This window comes from Oncorhynchus keta, chromosome 15 (assembly GCF_023373465.1).
Source record: "Oncorhynchus keta strain PuntledgeMale-10-30-2019 chromosome 15, Oket_V2, whole genome shotgun sequence".
In the NCBI taxonomy this organism is placed as follows: domain Eukaryota; kingdom Metazoa; phylum Chordata; class Actinopteri; order Salmoniformes; family Salmonidae; genus Oncorhynchus; species Oncorhynchus keta.
This window is the reverse complement of record NC_068435.1, coordinates 11,472,701-11,494,807: the sequence shown is the minus strand read 5'-3', so window position 1 is coordinate 11,494,807 and position 22,107 is coordinate 11,472,701. Positions and strand designations below refer to the sequence as shown.

General features: G+C 42.8%; 2 protein-coding genes across 3 annotated transcripts; one reads left to right on the top strand and one right to left on the bottom strand.

The window, feature by feature from the left end:
• Window positions 1-311: 311 nt before the first annotated feature.
• Window positions 312-8,420, top strand: LOC118359963 (uncharacterized). 2 transcript variants are annotated; one of them, XM_035738919.2, is made up of 5 exons: window positions 312-1,738; window positions 2,683-2,765; window positions 5,558-5,608; window positions 6,073-6,197; window positions 6,522-8,420. In XM_035738919.2, the coding sequence occupies exons 1-5, from the start codon at window positions 1,527-1,529 to the stop codon at window positions 7,827-7,829; spliced, it is 1,779 nt and encodes a 592-aa protein (XP_035594812.2). In that variant the 5' UTR covers window positions 312-1,526; the 3' UTR covers window positions 7,830-8,420. The 2 variants fall into 2 exon arrangements, with proteins under 2 accessions (XP_035594812.2, XP_052319340.1); XM_052463380.1 differs by lacking the exons at window positions 312-1,738; window positions 2,683-2,765 and adding an exon at window positions 4,424-5,125.
• A 3,219-nt stretch (window positions 8,421-11,639) lies between these two features.
• On the bottom strand, window positions 11,640-21,780 carry LOC118360325 (GTPase IMAP family member 8-like). Its single transcript, XM_035739609.2, has 3 exons — window positions 21,742-21,780; window positions 14,821-15,360; window positions 11,640-14,693 (listed from the first exon to the last, which is right to left on the bottom strand). The coding sequence occupies exons 1-3, from the start codon at window positions 21,770-21,772 to the stop codon at window positions 13,219-13,221; spliced, it is 2,046 nt and encodes a 681-aa protein (XP_035595502.1). The 5' UTR covers window positions 21,773-21,780; the 3' UTR covers window positions 11,640-13,218.
• Between the last annotated feature and the right edge of the window lie 327 nt (window positions 21,781-22,107).

The window sequence follows — 22,107 nt, the reverse complement described above, 5'->3', positions numbered from 1 at the left end:
TTGGTGGCGTGTAGTTCGTCAAACGAACACGCAAGAGAACACATGAAAAACTGCTTACATGAAAGTGGTGGACCTCATCGTTTTTTACAGCAAGGGTCTGTTTTATTTTTACGAGTTTTCAAGGTCCACAAGTGTTAAGAAACCGCTTTATGGGCTTTTCACACAAATTTTCCTTGCCATAATGTTTCCATGAGTATAAGTAATATAATAATAATATATGCCATTTAGCAGACGCTTTTATCCAAAGCGACTTACAGTCATGTGAGCATACATTCTACATATGGGTGGTCCCGGGAATAGAACCCACTACCCTGGCGTTACAAGCGCCATGCTCTACCAACTGAGCTACAGAAGGACCACCCATAAGAACTTTGACATTAACAATATGGCTACTATTAACAAAGAGTTGTTGTCAAGGCAACTGGTTCATTGACCTATAGAATGCCTCCGTGCATGGAAGACTGAGGAGGTATTGTCTTCACTTTGCACATGGTCCATTTCATGATCCATACATTCTATACTCCATATTATTCAAATGTGGCATAGCCCTTTTCCCACCTTCCATGTAGCATGACGTTTGCTTATGAATGGTTGATGATGCATCTACGAAGGGTCATTGAAGGCTTCATAAAAGCTTTTCAAGTTGATTCCAACAGAAACAGCTCAGTGCCACCGGTCCCGGTTGGCATGTTTCCAGGTGTCAGTCAGAGCTCAGATGGTAGTGTGCTCTTAAAGGTCTGCTTGGACAACAGTCGCTCTCTTCAGTTGTGTTTCCATGAAAGATGGTGTAAGAAGTTAAGATAGTGTAACGGTCAGTATTATTCAGCATTTGGGACATCAATACCTTAACCATTATAAATTTCAACTTCAATGGGGTAGGGACGTCCAAACGTTTCTGGATCGCACTGACCATAGTTTAACTGTAGTACCCTTTTTTTGGTCCTTGAGCTGTTCTTGTCTATTAATGTTCTGTATTATGTCATGATTTATGTGCACCACCAGGAAGAGTAGCTGCTGCTATAGCAACAGCTGATGGGGATTCTAATTAAATACCAGAGGAATGTGTTATGAGATATATGACTAGCTATTGACCAGGGCTGTCTCTATGAACCTGCTGGAGACACTGCACATACAGTGGTAGAAGGTAGGCTGTATCTATGGCTGAGTGAGGGATCTTTACATTCTATTATACTACACTAGATGTTCTGTGAGAAACAACACAGTCAGAGACAAGTTGACTGTGTTTAGGGTTTTACTGAGTGAATCATGCTGCCTGAATCAGCTCCAAGATCCATAATAATGGCTTTTCTATCCAGAGACGATGATTGTTGTCTTGATTGATATTTATAGCCATCTTAAACCCAAATGACAAATCGGTGTAAAACAAATAAGGTACATCAAAATGGTATCCTGATAATCGGGTATTTATCTACCCAGGGGTCTTGCTGTTCATTTGGGGTTATTACAGGCCCCCTATTGGTCCATCAGCTGGCTGTACAGGAGCCAATACCGGAGCTTGTAACAGCATGCTCCAGCCATACGACATGCCTTTTTGTTTTTTAATGATCAAGAAGCTCCTTAAAAATGTTGCCCTGCGCTCCTCTCCCATACAAGGGAGCAGAAAGGTAGGGTGCGCACACAGCTCGGTGAGCTATACCCCCGCCCCCAAACCAATCAATTCAGAGAACCACTGGCTCCTTCAGGATCTCCGGAGGGCAGAGCTTCACTTGAACAACAGGTAAATCATGGATTATAATGCGTATAGTGTGTTACAGTGGTGTGCTTATAAAGAATCAGTATGTATTACATCTGTAAAGCGCGTTTCATTATACAAGAATAAGCTCAAAATACATAAACGTGTAATGTTTGCTAGATGTCACTAATGTGACTTTTTATATACAGTTCATGTATATTGTCTATATAACCATGGCTAAAGCTGAGTTTATTTAGTTCCGAGCTCTTTGTATGGTAGGAAAGCTAGTGTCAGTAAGTTACTAAATGAAAGAGTTTATTACAGAATCTACAATGATTCAGTTGTTTGTTTGGGAGCAAAGCTGGCAATGGATTTTCATCATAACACATAGGAGTTCTATTCTGTTAAGTCAATCTCTCCATCAGTGGTAAAGCCAATTGAAGAATATATCATTCCAGTGAATTACATTTTAATGCCTTTTCAAGACTTTGCCTCAGGAAAAAGTATAGTCTAGTCCGACCAAGATAAGCAGGCTACATTATATTGTTTTGCAGAAAGTTAAAATATTTTTGGTTGAAGTTACTAGCCTTTGGTGCTTTAGTGCATTGCTCCAAGGTCCGCTGTTCTCAACCTTTGATAGAATAGACAAATTAGACTGATTAGCCATTTATAGGACAATGACTTGGGCCTGTATAAACAATTGTTTACTGCAAAAAGGTTATGAATTTACATGACCATACACAAGCAGACATTTTGTGAGCCAGAGGAGCCGATCACTATTGGAAACGTATAAATACTTTTAGACTACATGTTTAGAAATGTTAACAAATCTTCATTTATTATTGGTATGTACACTACTTATACATAGTTAATGCTTATACATAAACGTGTATAAAGTCTCACCCATTTTAGCATGTTCAGGAATAAATCTCACTCTCTCTTACCTGTTCCTCTCCAAAAATACTCAATATTCCCAATTTCACCCTCAGGAGACAGACAAAGCTGAAAATGGCACGGGCAGGAAGACAGTTTTCCCTGATCTATACTGGAATCCTCCTAGTGTTATCACCAGGTGAGTGAGACTGCCGTGCTTCAGCACTTTCTACAAGACATGACTGACTGATTTACTGACTGGCACTTTATATCAGTCGCTTTACTGTAGCCTAGTGCTTCATTTATAAAGGTGCCGGAACAAAAAGTGAGCAAGAGAGGGGGGTGACCTGAGCTCAGGCATGAGAAGTGGCAAAAAAAAGTATATTTTATAATTAAGCTTTGCAATCATAGCACATTTGTGTAGAGTCATAGAGCAGTAGATAGAGGCACTTGCAGAAGTTGCACACAAGGGAAACATTTTTGGGACTTTTATAAACGCATTTCATTTTACATAACTGAAGACTTTGGTATAATTTTTTTTTAATGCTGCGTTCAAAACAACTGGGAACTCGGAGCTGGGAAATCTCCAGCTTCCGACTTCCGTGCGTTCAAGACAACAGGGCATTCTGTATAAAAAAACACGAGCTCCGACTGGAGAAATTAGTTTTGAACGGTCATCTCATTTGGAAATCCAAGTGGGGAACTCTGGCCTCTTTCTAGTGCTCAGACTTTTCGACCTGTAGATCACTGACATCATGATTCGACCACATTTTTTCAGAGTTCCAAGTTGTCTTGAAAGCATCATAATACAGCACAATGATCGAAATGGCAGGCTACTTTGAGAATGGTTTTGGCATGCTCTCTCTCTCTTGCTCTCTCGTTTTACTTTGTAAAATAATATTTGGAAGATGCTAAAATATTTTGGAAGCCTACAGATTATAGTCTTCTCTTTTCAGCAGGAGCCATTTGCTTTCCGACGTGTTTTCCCGCAATTGTATAAATATTTTGAAAGGCCATTTTCGTCTACATGCTGTTCGTTCACTGACAGATTTGTAGTGTGTTTCCGACTGCATGCTATGCCTTGTTTTTGGGCTACACTCCACAGCTTGGCTATTTAAACCCTCTGTGGCAAAATTATAGTCTTTCTCATGGTGCAGTAGGCTTTTATGAATTGATTTAATTTCTTTCTGAACAGACAGCAGGAACTCTAACGTTGGCAAGTTTATTTCAATTGATCAGGTGTGCTCAGCTCCCCCAGAACCATTCATGCGGCTCTATTTAAGCAAAAAGGGGTGTGGTAGGAAGGGGTGTGGTATATGGGCAATATACCACGGCTAAGGGATGTTCTTAGGCACGACGCAAGGTGGAGTACCTGGATACATATTGGTCATATATATTGGTCATATACCACAAACACCCGAGGTGCCTTATTGCTATAAACTTGTTACCAACTGAATCTCTGATGCCTTGGAACTGAATCTCTGATGCCTTGGAACTGAATCTCTGATGCCTTGGAGCTGAGTCTCTGATGCCTTGGAGCTGAATCTCTGATGCCTTGGAGCTGAATCTCTGATGCCTTGGAGCTGAATCTCTGATGCCTTGGAGCTGAATCTCTGATGCCTTGGAACTGAATCTCTGATGCCTTGGAACTGAATCTCTGATGCCTTGGAGCTGAGTCTCTGATGCCTTGGAGCTGAATCTCTGATGCCTTGGAACTGAGTCTCTGATGCCTTGGAGCTGAATCTCTGATGCCTTGGAGCTGAGTCTCTGATGCCTTGGAGCTGAGTCTCTGATGCTCTGATGCCTGATGCCTTGGAACTGATGCCTCTGAATCTGATGCCTTGGAACTGAATCTCTGATGCCTTGGAGCTGAATCTCTGATGCCTTGGAACTGAGTCTCTGATGCCTTGGAACTGAGTCTCTGATGCCTTGGAACTGAGTCTCTGATGCCTTGGAACTGAGTCTCTGATGCCTTGGAACTGAGTCTCTGATGCCTTGGAACTGAGTCTCTGATGCCTTGGAACTGAGTCTCTGATGCCTTGGAACTGAATCTCTGATGCCTTGGAACTGAATCTCTGATGCCTTGGAACTGAGTCTCTGATGCCTTGGAACTGAGTCTCTGATGCCTTGGAACTGAGTCTCTGATGCCTTGGAACTGAGTCTCTGATGCCTTGGAACTGAGTCTCTGATGCCTTGGAACTGAGTCTCTGATGCCTTGGAACTGAGTCTCTGATGCCTTGGAACTGAGTCTCTGATGCCTTGGAACTGAGTCTCTGATGCCTTGGAACTGAGTCTCTGATGCCTTGGAACTGAGTCTCTGATGCCTTGGAACTGAGTCTCTGATGCCTTGGAACTGAGTCTCTGATGCCTTGGAACTGAGTCTCTGATGCCTTGGAACTGAGTCTCTGATGCCTTGGAACTGAGTCTCTGATGCCTTGGAGCTGAAATCTCTGATGCCTTGGAGCTGAAATCTCTGATGCCTTGGAGCTGAAATCTCTGATGCCTTGGAGCTGAAATCTCTGATGCCATTGTAGCTGAACTCTAGTCTCATTAGTCAAGGTAACGCACCGTCTCACCATAACATAACCAGTTGACGAGAAGTTTCCCCTTCTGCCATAAACCTCTGAAGGAAACCCCTGGTGTGTCTAATGTACAGAGACTCAATGTACAGAACATCAGATTCCACCCCCTCCCTCCCCCCAGAACATCAGATTCCACCCCCTCCCTCCCCCCAAAACATCTTACTTTATAGTGGGGGTTTAATTGAGTGGGGGGTCTTCTGGGCTCTCTTTGTAGTTTTATGGTTTCCACTGACTTCCAGGTGGTATGTCTGTACAGTATGTGTATGTTTAAAGGATGTGTATGTTAATGGTCAGGATGCTGCCTGTTCCTCTAAGTGCCGGCTCCTGCCATGTGCTCCCAGGGAATCTATTAGCAGAGCCACACAACATCTGGTTCTCGTCGACTCATGTCCCTACCGTTGTTTTACAGAGTTTCTGGGGGCCGGCCCGGTGAGGCAGAATGTGGAGGAGGAGGAGGAGGGTGAGTGAGGGGGACTGGTTTGAATGAGACAACAAGGGGAACATGGATATTAGCATGTACAGTACCAGTCAAGCTGGTTGAGAGAATGCCAAGACTGTGCAAAGGGAGGCTACTTTGAAGAATCTAAAATATAACACTTTTTGAGTTGCTTCACGATTCCATATGTGTTATTTCATAGTTTTGATGTCTTCACTATTCTTCTACAATGTAGAAAATAGTACAAATGAAGAAAAACCCTTGAATGAGTAGGTGTGTCCAAACTGTGTACTGGACAGTATGTCATACTAAAAGATTTTCAGACATAAACAGTTAACGCACTTACAGAACATACACAAACAGCCATGTAGTGGTGTACTCACACATACTCATGTACAGGTTTTGATGTGTTTATTTAATCTAATATGGCTCTTTTTGAGTCCACATTCTCTTCTTAATATATGCTGTCTTTCTCTCTCTTGTATCAGCATCTTCAGTATCCAGGGATGTCCGCAGCAAGCGGAGTCTTCCTGTTCACATGCCCGTCCTCCAGCGGCTCCCTGACTTCTGGGGATGGTACAGATTCTTCATGGATACTGGCAACCAGGAAGGAGTTAGTGTCAAACAATCCACAGATGTTGTTTTGAGTGAACATACTTTTGGTTTGATAGCTACCAGTTTATCTTAATCCATATACTTCAGTTTATTGACTTGTAGATAACTGCTACTTTGTACTGCGCCTCTCCACCACCCCCATTAGCCCTCAACAGTCTAGATTGAGCAAGGTTATATGTTATAGTCGGGAAAAGTTCAAATTTGACCCATCTGGCTTTTCAGGCAGGCTCAATCAAATGTGAAAAGTATTTGAAAGAAAACATACAATTTGAACCCATGTCTGAATCTGATGGGAGTCTGTCTCTTCTTCCCTCACTTAAAGATCGAGGATCTGGACAAGATGTACATGATCTACCTGCAGAACAAGCACCGCTCCGAGGAGGGTCCCAACTTCAACCACTACCTCACCCACCTCAGTGCTATCTACAAGACCTGCGCCGAATCCGACGACCCAGAGTGCATCGCCGAGTCCACCAGCAAGCCCAAGGCCAAGGTGTTGATGCCCTCGCCCATCAAGACCTTCACAGTCGGAACGTGCAACCCTTATATCGACCCCTACTGCCTCTTCCCCATGGCCCCTAAGATGGCTGCCCCAAAGCCTCCTCTGACTCCAGCCCCGGCTCCGGTCAAAGCTGCCCCAGTGCCTGTCCTGACCCCCTTCCTGCCGTACCCTCAGAAAACCCCCACAGGGTTCTACTATGCCCCAGTCCTGGAGCCCTTCCTCACCGCTGAGCAGAATACAGAGCTGCTGCGTATCTGTAACCCTGACGACACAGAGTGTCTGCAGTACCACCTGCGCGCCGCCTACGGCTACAGGCCCGCTACTGGACCCGCCCCGTCCTATGCTGCCCTGGGCTGCAATCCCACCAAGGACCCCTACTGCCAGCCTCAGCTGGTGAAGAAGGGCCCCTCCGGCTTCTTCCACCTGTACCCCACCTGCGACCCAGCCACCGACCCCCTGTGCATGGCTAGCGTAGCGACCCCTCCTCCCGCTCCCCTGGATACCCCCAAGGAGCAGCACTGCAACCCCCTCTTCGACAAGGGCTGCAACCCCCTCACCGCCACCAAGCTGGCGGGCCTCACCAAGCCCGTCCTGGAGTACACGCCAAAAGACGTACCGGCCCCCGCCCCTTTGGCGTGTGACCCGCGCTACGACCCATACTGCCTGCTTGGTGCTGCCGCCGCCCTCTATAAGGCCCCCCCAGCGCTGCCTCAGTTCCAGATCCGATCCCGCCTGGGCGTCCTCGGGAAGACCAAGGAGGGCCATGACTGCTACGTGCACTACGACAAGGACTGCACTCCTGTGAAGGCCAGCGACGAACCCAAGGCCCCCGCTGTACCCCAGTGCCACCCCTACGACTTCACCTGCAACGGCATGTCCGCCCCCACTACCCTCACCGCTGAGGCCAACAAACCCAAGAGTGGTGTGATCTTGCCCGATCCCGACTGCGACCCTGAATACGACTACAACTGCCGCCTTCGTCGCGCCGAGGACTCCCCCGCTGCGATGGAATCAGCGACGAAGGAGCAGGTGCAGCAGAAGGCAGGGCCCGGGTACACTGTCCCACAGTTACAAGACTTCCTGAGGAGTTACATGGCCATGGGTCAGTACAGGAAGAAGTACATTTAAAAAAAACACACGTCACACAAATGTCAACTAGACGCTAGAACGCTAGAACTGGAAGAAAGTGAGACAAGTTCATGTTTTACACACACACACTCTCTCACAGTCCTCCCAAGGTACTGAAATATCTCCCATGGTCCAATACTGCAAAAGCAGAACAACTAGTGTCTTATCAACAGGAAGTTCCAGACCTGCAATAGTTAATCTGATTTGCTCAATTACAGTGCCTGAAGGTATATCATTTTACTGACTGTGATATCCTGGCTATCCTGAAACCCAACATGAGTCCCTCTAGGTTTTATGGTCCCATAGAAGTCTATGTGAAAGTTGCGCATTTAATACTACGTTTGTCTGTAGAAAAAAAATCTGTATTGTGTTTGTAGAATAGGGAAGCTAGCAGACTTGAATATGGTCTAATCTAAATTTGTGTCAGTATGTTGGTATGTTTTCTGTGGTTGTACATTGTCCATTTCCAGTGTTTTGTGAACATTGTCTCTCCTGAGTGTAATTTAATGTTGTTTTCATAGTATGTCTAAAACCTGTCAACCTCAAACCCTTCCGCTCGTTAGTTTGTTAATTTTATTTCCAAATAAAACATTTTGAAACAAGCTCCCATTTTCCCATGAATTAATACCCACAGTACACAACGACATATCAAAGTGGTTTTGATAACATATGAAAACATAGTAAAAAGCCATTGCTGTCTGAAATGTATGTCATATTAGCAAACATGTTCAGCATTTTAGAGGTAAGAATACTCAGTGCTGGTCATCTGAATCCAGCAGTGGAATCCAGGGGTGTGGTAAGGCTATTGTAGATGTATCCAGGATGTCAGAATGAGTATCATGATAGGGCTTCTCAAAATAAAATAGTAAAAAGTGAAGTATTTGAACAGTATATTACCTCCTGACTGAAGTATAGAAGCTGTTTTTATTTTACTAGGCAAGTCAGTTGAGAACAAATTCTTATTTTCAATGACGGCCTAGGAACCGTGGGTTAACTGCCTGTTCAGGGGCAGAACGACAGATTTGTACCTTGTCAGCTCGGGGATATGAACTTGCAAACTTTCGGTTACGAGTCCAACGTGCTAACCACTAGGCTACCCTGCCGCCCCATTTGAGGTCCATAGGTATCAGTTTGCTGCTGCCGTTGGTGATGGGGGTTCTCTTGTTTTTCAACTGTCACCAGACGGAGCACAAACACTGGGTTCAGCTAATCATTACATTCTGCACTGGGTGTTACCTGCTTTTAAACCTGTCACCAGACAGAGCAGTCCCTTGGTTCAGCTAATCATTACATTCTGCACTGGGTGTTACCTGCTTTTAAACCTGTCACCAGACAGAGCACAAACACTGGGTTCAGCTAATCATTACATTCTGCACTGGGTGTTACCTGCTTTTAAACCTGTCACCAGACAGAGCACAAACACTGGGTTCAGCTAATCATTACATTCTGCACTGGGTGTTACCTGCTTTTAAACCTGTCACCAGACAGAGCACAAACACTGGGTTCAGCTAATCATTACATTCTGCACTGGGTGTTACCTGCTTTTAAACCTGTCACCAGACAGAGCACAAACACTGGGTTCAGCTAATCATTACATTCTGCACTGGGTGTTACCTGCTTTTAAACCTGTCACCAGACAGAGCACAAACACTGGGTTCAGCTAATCATTACATTCTGCACTGGGTGTTACCTGCTTTTAAACCTGTCACCAGACAGAGCACAAACACTGGGTTCAGCTAATCATTACATTCTGCACTGGGTGTTACCTGCTTTTAAACCTGTCACCAGACAGAGCAGTCGCTGGGTTCAGCTAATCATTACATTCTGCACTGGGTGTTACCTGCTTTTAAACCTGTCACCAGACAGAGCAGTCCCTTGGTTCAGCTAATCATTACATTCTGCACTGGGTGTTACCTGCTTTTAAACCTGTCACCAGACAGAGCAGTCCCTTGGTTCAGCTAATCATTACATTCTGCACTGGGTGTTACCTGCTTTTAAACCTGTCACCAGACAGAGCAGTCCCTGGGTTCAGCTAATCATTACATTCTGCACTGGGTGTTACCTGCTTTTAAACCTGTCACCAGACAGAGCAGTCGCTGGGTTCAGCTAATCATTACATTCTGCACTGGGTGTTACCTGCTTTTAAACCTGTCACCAGACAGAGCACAAACACTGGGTTCAGCTAATCATTACATTCTGCACTGGTTGTTACCTGCTTTTAAACCTCTCACCAGACAGAGCAGTCGCTGAGGATAATCATTACATTCTGCACTGGGTGTTACCTGCTTTTAAACCTGTCACCAGACAGAGCAGTCTATTTCAGCTCATTACATTCTGCACTGGGTGTTACCTGCTTTTAAACCTGTCACCAGACAGAGCAGTCCCTTGGTTCAGCTAATCATTACATTCTGCACTGGGTGTTACCTGCTTTAAAAACTGTCAGCAGCAGTTGGCTACACCTTGAGGCCAAAGTGTGCTTCTGAAAACTCGTGGAAATATGCACTGAATTGCAACATCTTGTAAATGTTTGGTTTCTGCTGTTTCTGCTGGTTGAAGAGACCTAAGACCATCTCCACTAGGGAAAGGACTACTGAGGATAAATTAGATTTACTGCTCACTGAAACCATCTATTTCCTCAAAGGTTAATAAACAGCTTTGAGTAATACAGCTCTGCAGTTTAATCTTAGTTTTCACATGTAGGGTCATGTTCCCTCACAGACATTAAGCCTCGTCCTGGACAATAATACATGTAGGGTCATGTTCCCTCACAGACATTAAGCCTTGTCCTGGACTATAATACATGTAGGGTCATGTTCCCTCACAGACATTAAGCCTCGTCCTGGACTATAATACATGTAGGGTCATGTTCCCTCACAGACATTAAGCCTTGTCCTGGACTATAATACATGTAGGGCCATGTTCCCTCACAGACATTAAGCCTCGTCCTGGACTATAATACATGTAGGTTCATGTTCCCTCACAGACATTAAGCCTTGTCCTGGACTATAATACATGTAGGGTCATGTTCCCTCACAGACATTAAGCCTCGTCCTGGACAATAATACATGTAGGGTCATGTTCCCTCACAGACATTAAGCCTCGTCCTGGACAATAATACATGTAGGGTCATGTTCCCTCACAGACATTAAGCCTCGTCCTGGACTATAATACATGTAGGGTCATGTTCCCTCACAGACATTAAGCCTCGTCCTGGACAATAATACATGTAGGGTCATGTTCCCTCACAGACATTAAGCCTCGTCCTGGACAATAATACATGTAGGGTCATGTTCCCTCACAGACATTAAGCCTCGTCCTGGACTATAATACATGTAGGGTCATGTTCCCTCACAGACATTAAGCCTCGTCCTGGACTATAATACATGTAGGGTCATGTTCCCTCACAGACATTAAGCCTCGTCCTGGACTATAATACATGTAGGGTCATGTTCCCTCACAGACATTAAGCCTCGTCCTGGACAATAATACATGTAGGGTCATGTTCCCTCACAGACATTAAGCCTTGTCCTGGACTATAATACATGTAGGGTCATGTTCCCTCACAGACATTAAGCCTCGTCCTGGACTATAATACATGTAGGGTCATGTTCCCTCACAGACATTAAGCCTCATCCTGGACTATAATACATGTAGGGTCATGTTCCCTCACAGACATTAAGCCTCGTCCTGGACTGTAAGACATGTTCAATGGAGAATCTCCTCCGAGTTGAAAATAAGTCAGCTGCGTTTTAAACAAGGCTGTGGGAAAAACTATGAAGTGAAAGGAAGAAAGAAACATTTAACTCATTTGTTGATTTGTCTTTTATTCTCTGGTTTGTTACAACACAAAGACAGAAATAGCATCAGAATATATAAAGCACAGTCACAGATAGAAAAATTAAACATATGACATCATAAGAACAGCACTTAGCCGTGGTATATTGGCCATATACCACACCTCCTCTGGCCTCCCTGCTTAATTATACCGGTCCCATTCAAATAGGGCTTCAATAGATTGCTGCTTTATCACGTGTATATTGTGGATGGTAGTATTTAGTGAAATTGACAGTGTCCTTGAATGGAGACTAACTAAAGTGCTCAACATTCTCATTTCAGACTTTAGGAAAATGACACCCTAGCACATCTATAAAAAATGACCAACAATCCAGCAACATGTTTACTTTTATGAGTCATGGCCAGTCTGATCTGTCCAATGAAAAGGCTTTGAACAAGGATAATAAACAATAAATCAAACAAATAGGTTTAGAAACCATAAATGGAGTTTTGGACAATTCCTCTTCATGTACTGATGTTCTAGGACAGAGAAAATCTATTCAAAATAGTATCAGGCAGCTTTCACATCACAGGAGAGTGAAGTGAACTCCCATGCACAAGCACACAGCCGCAGATGTTCTGTGTGGGAGTCTAACCTCTTGCACCACGCTCACTCTGAATTATCTTTGGTTCACACTGCTGCTCATATCACCGCAGTCTATTTAAACATATATTTACATTTCAAGTATTAAGTTACAATGTTTATTAGTTATAATAAACTGGGTGCTTTGAGCCCTGAATGCTGATTGGCTGAAAGCCGTGGAAAATCAGACCGTATACCACAGGTATGACCCAAAAATATTTGTACTGTTTCAATTATGTTGGTAACCAGTTTATAACAGCAATAAGGCACATCAGGGGTTCGTGGCATATGGCCATTATACCACGGCTAAGTGCTGTATCCAAGGACCCTGCATTGCGTCGTGCATAAGACCAGCCCTTAGCCGTGGTATATTGGCCATATACCTGCTTGGGCCTTACTGCTTAATTATACCGGTCCCATTCAAATAGGGCTCAAGATTCTCACAGTACAATACATTTGCGCACGTTCTTTTTCTCTTTCTCCTGCTTATTTTTCAATTCATTGATTTTCTCAGTCAGTTGTGTTTTATCATGACCATATAGAGCATTCAAAAGATCATACTCCTCTTTGTGCTTTTGTCTTAGTTTCTCATTTTCTTCTTCATGTTGATCCAACAGTTTTTGGAAGTCATTTTCATATTTCTCTTTAAAGTTATTCATTTCCTCTGCAAGTCTTCTGGCCTCTTGTTCATATTTATCCATCATTTCTTTTGTTTTCCTTTCGTGCTCTGCCCTCATTTCCTTCCATTTCTTCTCTTCTTGTTCTCTCCTGACATTATCTTCCTTCTCTTTCCTCATATTCTCTTCTTCACGTTCTTGTTGAAATGTTTCCTCCAGTTTTCTTAGTCTTAGTCTCTCCTCCACTCTTCTGTTTACATCCTCTTGAAATCTTCTTTCATGTTCCTCTCCACGTTCTCTCTCCCACTGCTCTTGTTGCGTTGTCATTTTGTCTGTCAACTCTCTCCTCTTTTCTTCAGTCTTTTTCTATTCGTTCTCTTTCTTTCTGCTCTGTTTCTCTCCTCTGATCTTCTGATTCCTTCATCTTTATTCTATCTCGTTCCCTCTCTCTTTCAAACTCCTCTCTCAATCTCCTCTGTTTTTTCTCTTGTTCTACAAGAGTGTCTGCCTCCATATGTCTCCTCAGCCTTTCTTCTTCCTGTTGTCTGTCTCTTTCTTTCTTCAATTGTTCCTCCCATTCCTCTTTTTCTCTACGCATGACCTCTTGGAGTTCTGTTTGACCTTTCTCTGCTTCCTCTATTTTTCTTTGCCACTCTTGTCTTTCTTCCTCTTCCTTCTTTCTCCTCTCATCCTCTTCTTTCTCTCTCCTTTTAATTTCTTCCTCCTGCTCCCTTTTTAGTTTATCAAACTTCCGTTCTTGATTTTGAAGTTGTTCTTCTCTGTCTTTCTCTTCTTTTCTCAGTTTTTCCTTCCTAATTTTATATTCTTCTTCCTTTTCCCTTTCGAGGTTTTTCAACTTTATTTCCTGAGTTTTTATCTCTTTTTCCATCTTCTCTTTTTCTGTGTCCCATATTTCTTTTTTCAACTTTTCATCCTCTTTCCTTTTTTTGTCCTCCAACTCTCTTTCTTCCTTCTCTGCTTTCTCCTTGTCTTCATGCTCTTTTCTAATAGCTTTCTCTCTCTCTCTCAACATGTTTTCTCTCAGCTGTCTTTCCCGCTGAACTTTCAATCTCTCCTCTTCCAACTTTGAATTCATTGTTTCCATGTCTGTTTCATGGCTGACCTTCAGTTTCTCCATGTCAGCCTTTATCTCCATCTCTCTCTCCTTCAGTATTGCTTCCTGTTTGTGTTTAATGGATGCTTCTGCCTCCTGGAACACATCATTGGTGTAGAAACTGCCCTTGTTCATGGACACCATTTTGTTAATCTTCTTAATCAGCTCAGTGACCTGTGTGCAGTTATTATCGTCGTTGTTGTTGAAGACATGGAATCTGTCTCCACAATCTCTGATCAGTTTATGCAGTTTGGCATTCTTGCTGTTCCCAATGTAATCTTGAATTGATTTCTTTTTCAAGTCATCTCCTCTAGTAAACAGAACTAAGCAGAACATTCCTGCCCGTGGACCAAAGGTTGTCTCTATGAGGTCCAAAGTGTCCAGCTCCTCTTGTGTGATTCTCCCGATACTCAACACTATGATAAACACATGGGGACCAGGAGCTGACAGGGAAACACATTTCACTATCTCTTGCTGAACATCTTTATTAGACAATGTTGTGTCAAAAAGACCAGGGGTGTCCACCACAGAAACTGTTCTTCCAACAACTTTGCCGACTGCCTTCTTGCAAACTGTTGTCACAGAATCAGTGCTGGATTCAGACTCAAATTCATCTCTGCCCAGGATAGTGTTTGCAGAGGCGCTCTTCCCATTGCCAGTTTTCCCAATCAGCACCACCCTTATGCACTCTGTGATGGAACACTCCATTTCAGCACCTACATATTAAACAATAAATGATAAGATATGAGTGTTTAGATATTGAAATCAAGGTTCATAGAGTTAAATCATTGCTTTCCCAATCACCCCGCAATATTTGTTCCTCCCTGTGTTCAACAAACTCACCTTGTGACATGTTCCTGATTCTCTCCTCTAAATCCTTGATTCTTCTGTTCTTTTCCTCCAGTTCTGATTGGTGTTTAGCCTCCATGTACATGTACAGAGTGTAGCAGGTTCTGTTCTGATCCATCATTTTGACTATTTCTGTTACAAGTTCTGTTGTCTGCTTGACGTTCTCAATCTTCGAAGCATCAAAGATTTTAAACCGCCCTCCGCATATCTTGATCAGTTGCTTTGTGTCTGCATTTTGTTCCACAAAGTCAACTGCAGTTTTATCAACTGGAATGTTATCCTGTCTAAACAGGACCATGACAAAGTCATTGATTTGTGAGCTGAGAATCTTCTGGATGGTCTCCAGCTCTCCTTTGTCTTCATCAGTGATTGGACCCAAAGGTACGACCAGGAGGAAAGCATGGACTCCAGAGTCACAGAGAGAGACACAGTGGAAAGTCTCACGCATCACTTCCTCCTGAGTGAGATGTGTTCTAAACAGAGCAGGCAGCTCGATGAGGGTGACCGGCCGACCACACACCACTCCTTCCCTAACTGGAATAAATGAATGAACAACACTTAGGCTTCTATTTCCAGCTTATACATACTACATGTTTATACATTTTACGGACACAATCTATTTTACAACAGTTATCTTTCATTTGTTTTTAGTCATGTCGTTCTTCTACCTTCAACCTCTCTCATCGGTTTCTGATGTCCATCCAGTTTGATTTCTGTTTGCCATATATTTTTAACTGTGCTGTTTCACAAAATTTCTGAACCTATATCCGTTTTACAGATGCAGTATATTTTACATGAGTTATCTTGTTGTTATTAGTCCCACCCTTCAGTTCCATTCAACCATACCCATCTATCTCGTAACACCATCCAGTCCCACCCTTCAGTTCCATTCAACCATACCCATCTATCTCGTAACACCATCCAGTCCCACCCTTCAGTTCCATTCAACCATACCCATCTATCTCGTAACACCATCCAGTCCCACCCTTCAGTTCCATTCAACCATACCCATCTATCTCGTAACACCATCCAGTCCCACCCTTCAGTTCCATTCAACCATACCCATCTATCTCGTAACACCATCCAGTCCCACCCTTCAGTTCCATTCAACCATACCCATCTATCTCTTAACACCATCCAGTCCCACCCTTCAGTTCCATTCAACCATACCCATCTATCTCGTAACACCATCCAGTCCCACCCTTCAGTTCCATTCAACCATACCCATCTATCTCGTAACACCATCCAGTCCCACCCTTCAGTTCCATTCAACCATACCCATCTATCTCTTAACACCATCCAGTCCCACCCTTCAGTTCCATTCAACCATACCCATCTATCTCGTAACACCATCCAGTCCCACCCTTCAGTTCCATTCAACCATACCCATCTATCTCTTAACCACATCCAGTCCCACCCTTCAGTTCCATTCAACCATACCCATCTATCTCTTAACACCATCCAGTCCCACCCTTCAGTTCCATTCAACCCCTCCCATCTATCTCGTAACACCATCCAGTCCCACCCTTCAGTTCCATTCAACCATACCCATCTATCTCGTAACACCATCCAGTCCCACCCTTCAGTTCCATTCAACCCCTCCCATCTATCTCGTAACACCATCCAGTCCCACCCTTCAGTTCCATTCAACCATACCCATCTATCTCTCAACACCATCTAGTCCCACCCTTCAGTTCCATTCAACCATACCCATCTATCTCGTAACACCATCCAGTCCCACCCTTCAGTTCCATTCAACCCCTCCCATCTATCTCGTAACACCATCCAGTCCCACCCTTCAGTTCCATTCAACCATACCCATCTATCTCGTAACACCATCCAGTCCCACCCTTCAGTTCCATTCAACCCCTCCCATCTATCTCGTAACACCATCCAGTCCCACCCTTCAGTTCCATTCAACCATACCCATCTATCTCTTAACACCATCCAGTCCCACCCTTCAGTTCCATTCAACCATACCCATCTATCTCGTAACCACATCCATATTGGATTTATATTTGCCATATATTTTTCAGCTGTGCTGTGATGTTTCACAAAAGTACTGAACCTTTCTATTCTCATAGTTTATACAGATTGTAAGTTAAAGATAAACATTTTTGCCTTATGTATTATATATTGTTGATCGATTGACTATGACTGTTCAAAGCACTCAGTAGTGCTATCTGCAGAGTCAGCTCCAGGTAAAAGTTGCAATTCTTCAGCCATTCCTGGACCTGTGACCAAAAACAAGCTACATATACAGTGGGGCAAAAAAGTATTTAGTCAGCCACCAATAAATTCATTAAAAATCCTACAATGTGATTTTCTGGAATTGTTTTTCTCATTTTGTCTGTCATAGTTGAAGTGTACCTATGATGAAAATTACAGGCCTCTCTCATCTTTTTAAGTGGGAGAACTTGCACAATTGGTGGCTGACTAAATACTTTTTTGCCTCACTCCAGGGGTGTCAAAGTCAAATGGACGGAGGGCCAAATAAAAAATTTAGCTACAAGCCGAGGGCCGGACTGTTCGAATGTTCATTGAAAAATTTTTAAATGACATAGTCTCCTAATTGAACCTACTGAAAACCTAACAAATATATTCCAATATGATCAGATAAATAAAGCAATATTTTCTTATGGCTCTGTCAGTAATCTTTAATTTTCAACAGACACAAAAGACAAATTTCCTTTATATAAAAATCCCCATAACATGAACATTAAATGAAAGAAACCGGTATTCAAGGCACCATCAGTAGCCTATATTTTCTATTTTAGCAAAAGTGGGCTAAATTTACTTCAAAGAAAAAAACAATAATAGCAATTTTCTATCATCCACTCAACTGAAATATTTTTAAAATATAATTGGATTGAAATACAATAAAATAAAGTGCAAAAATCTATTAATCAAAAACAACACTTTGTTTAAGGAGAAGTAACATGCAGTGAAAACAAATATTAAACTTTAACTTTAACTGAGTAAAAACTCTAAATATGTGATTGCACAGTAATGTTCACTTGTTTGAGGTTGAGGGTGATACTTGGTGGTGTCCCATCTTTTCCACAAGTTCATCAATGTTCGGGGTAAGGCTCTGAGCTGAGGAAATCTCAGAATTGAGTGGAGGTGTTCAGCAGTAAGTCGACTTCTGTGTGATGTTTTGTTCAAGTTCATCAAAGAAAACAGTTGTTCACACAGGTATGTGCTGCCAAACATAGACAACGTTTGAGCAGCCTGGATGCGCAGCTGGGGCATTGTGTCGGGGAGGAAACGGGCGAACTCCGCAGCACCCATGCCGCATATTTTGCCCTCAGTGCATCATTGCATTGGAGGTCAATCAACTCCATTTGGAGGTTTGGTGGTGAGCTTTCCACGTCAACAGCAAATGGGTTACTGAGCAGTTCCAACCTGCTTTTGTGCTTCAAAGTCAGCAAATCGGCGTCGAAAGTCAGCGGCAAGCATACCTATTTTATCAGCCAACTGTGCGCTCGGGAACGCACTGGTAGAGAGCTTCTCTTTCATGGTCTGGCAGCTGGGAAAGTGGCTCAAATTTTCTTTCCGCATCTGCGTCTCCCACAGAGTCAGTTTGGTTTTAAATGCCTTCACTGTACTGTACATATCAGAGATGACACGATCCCGACCCTGCAGCTGCAAGTTCATTGCATTCAGATGACTCGTAATGTCACACAGAAAAGCCATTTCACACAGAAACATTTCGTCTCGGAGTTGTGTTGTGTCTTTCCCTTTGCTGTCCAAGAACAGACAAATCTCCTCACGAAGCTCGAAACATCTTTGAAGCACCTTTCCCTGGCTTAGCCATCGCACCTCTGTGTGATAAGGCAAATCACCATGCTCCGTTTCTAACTCCGTCAGAAATGCCTTGAACTGGCGGTGATTCAAACCTTTGGCTCTGATAAAGTTAACTGTGCGCGTGATGATGCTCATTACATGCTCCATTTTCAAGGCTTTACCGCACAACGCTTCCTGGTGTATGATACAATGATAAGCTGTCAGCTCACCTGTCGCGTTTTCCTCTTGCATCTTTTCCCGTATCTTCGCCACCAGTCCGCTCCTGTGTCCACACATCGCAGGTGCTCCGTCGGTTGTCAAACCCACGAGTTTTTCCCAAGGCAGCTCCATCTCATTTACACATCTTGACACCTCTTCATACAAATCATGCCCCGTAGTTGTGCCATGCATAGGACGTAAAGCCAAAAACTCCTCTGTCACGCTTAGGCTGGAGTCCACTTAATGAAAATTGACAACTGGGCAATGTCAGAAATGTCGGTGCTCTCATCCACAGCCAAGGAATATGCAATGAAATCTTTTCCCTTTTCACAAGCTGCTCTTTTAGATTGATGGACAACTGGTCTACTCTGGCAATGGTGTTTCTGCTCAGACTCACATTTAAAAAGAGTTGCCTTTTTTCTGGGCAAACTTCTGTCACAAACTTTAATCATGCAGTTTTTGATGAAATCCCCTCCGTAAATGGCCGGGCTGATTTAGCGATCTCTTCTGCCAAAATAAAACTGGCCTTGACAGCAGCCTGGCCTTGTGATTTGGCTTTTTTGAACAGAGCCTGTCGAGATTTGAGGCCTCGTTTTAATTCCTCTGCCTTTTGTAGCCTTTGTTCCATGTCCATATTCTTGTTTTTGTCCGCGTGTTTCGTTTCATAATGTCGTCTCAGATTATACTCTTTCAGTACCGCCACACTTTCTCCACACAGAAGACACACAGGTTTTCCAGACCTCCGTGAACAAATACTCCGACTCCCACCTTGTTTGAAACCCCCGGTTCTCAGTGTCCACCTTCCGTTTTGCCATTTTTGATGGGTATCTGAAAGTTAATTTTACTGTGATGCTGACAACTGCTGTGCCAATAAATATTGAATTGAAGCAGCCTACTGCTCGGTGCGCCACCGTTGCATTGTGGGAAATGTAGTATTGGTGCGTGTAAAAGATCTGCGGGCTGCCGGCTTGCTGCGGTCTGCGGGCCGGTTCTAATAATAAATCAAGATCATCCCAGGGGCCGTAAAAACCTTCTCGCGGGCCGGATGTTTGACTCTGACATATGTGCTGTAGACGGTACCAAAATAAATGATCTAGACTGTTTCTTTGCAGCAAAATTGGCAGAGCTGGGAAGGTTGTATCCCCCATTTATATAACATTCTATTGGTTGCAAGAATTTGTATAATTATACATTTTGAATTCGGCGTCGTTTTGCGTATCAGTTCAGAAACCATGTGCCAGGCTCTGGTACTTCGAAAATTTCGAAAAACAATTTTGCAATCTATATGGCACAGCTGTCCATATTTTGGTCCTTAAATTAAATTGGTATACTTTATGATTTATCACAATTTTCTTCAACCAATTTTGGTCTTTAATGCAGGGCAGACAGACAAGTTACTTACTTTTTCCCCCTTCCACTTGCCTCTTCCATTTTTGCGGTAATGTTGATTGTAACGTTGGGTAGAGCAGATGTTTCCATATACTTTTATTAGCTGCATGTGTGTGATAACTTGGAGCCTTGATGGCTGTAAACAAATGCCGCAAATCTCTCTCTCTACTGCAGCAGACGCGTTTGGATCTGTATGGGCCCTTCTGGACAAGTCCGTTAAAATTACACATACCGAGACCCGTGAAAATCATATCAGTTCTGCCAAGGACCCGTGACAATTTTTAGAATTCTGGTCCCAGATTGGGTCTCGGGTATTTGTGTACAGGTGGATCCGTGAAGACCTCTTGTTCAAAACCACTCAACTGTCGCCAGCAACAAATTGTGACTGATAAGGTTAAGATTGAAAGATTTATTTAGTATTTGGTGTCACTTCAAACTACTAGTCTGAACAAGGCAAAAGTTAACAAAGTCCTTGCTAGACTGGTTAGTCAGCTAGTGTAATGACTGGATACATATCTATGTCGCATACAGGATCTCTGCCAAGCTGAATGAAATGGAAACGCCACCCTGATCTTATGGGCAGGGCGCAGATTGTGAGCCTCTTCCACATTCCAGACCCTTCTATGACAGGCTCTGGAACATTCAAGCACTGCAGCCAGTCAACTAGCTAGGCTGTGGTTACTGTATTATATTGTGGTCGGCACCTGGATATGTTGAAAACACAAAAATGCTACAGTCATTTTAGTAAACAAATAATAAATAGCTAGCTACATTACGACTCCAGTAAATAAGTTAATGAATGATCTTTTGACAGTGATTCTCCAACAAAGTAAATTTAGTCACCAATTTAACTCCTAACTATGTTCCAAATGTAAAGTGCAAGTCATGGCTATTGATCATTATCACATGTGGATACTCAGAGACATTCAAATATGTGTATTTCTATGAATAAATATGCAGGTGCATCATAATTCTGGTATTAGGTAATGGGCTACAGATTTTTAGTTTTTATGTATATATTAATATTTTCCCAGCTATTTCTATTGCCTTTGAAGCATTACTGATTCATCGACTGACATCAAATTCCATCGTTGCTTAATCGTAGAATGTTGAAAGTAATTTTCAAACCTAAATATTTTTTTTTTAGGTGTTACATTTGTATAAATATAAACAGGATAACAATATTATGGTGCCTGCCTGGTGAAGGCCTTCTCCAGAACCCCTTGTTTCAGATATTTCCTGTAAATGTATTTTCCAAAGATAGAGCACTGAAGCATAGAGATTGAGGTAGACCATACTCGACGAAGAGCAGTTACCCAAGATGAGACCCAAATATATATATATATATATATATATATATATATATATATATATATATATATATATATATATATATATTTTGGGTCTTTCATGTGTGGTAAATTTAATTAGACATTTAGGCCAGCAATATGATTGAAACATGACAGATAATGATGAACATCAGGCCAACATATATATTTTTAAGGTTTTTACTGCTCTTACCTTTGTCTCTGAATGATGCAGCGTCCGCCATGGCATTCTTCAAATGTCTGCACTGGACCAGATAGATGAAAGTTGCAGTAAAACCTGTTCCTACCTGTTAAAGGGACTTGTGAAGAGACTGAAATCTACATGTTGAGTTTGTTTACAAACCACTAACTTGATCTTGATTTGTAATCAGAGTAACAATAAGACTGAATGTTCTCCACCTGGTATACTCTAAATTGCATAACCAACACCTCAGTGAATAAAACCCAGCAAATTAAGCCATTAAATACCTTGCAGTTAAAAAATAAATCGCATACCAAACATTCTGCCACTTTCCGGTGGAGTCTTTTGGCAAACATTGTTCAATTAAAAATTGTTTTA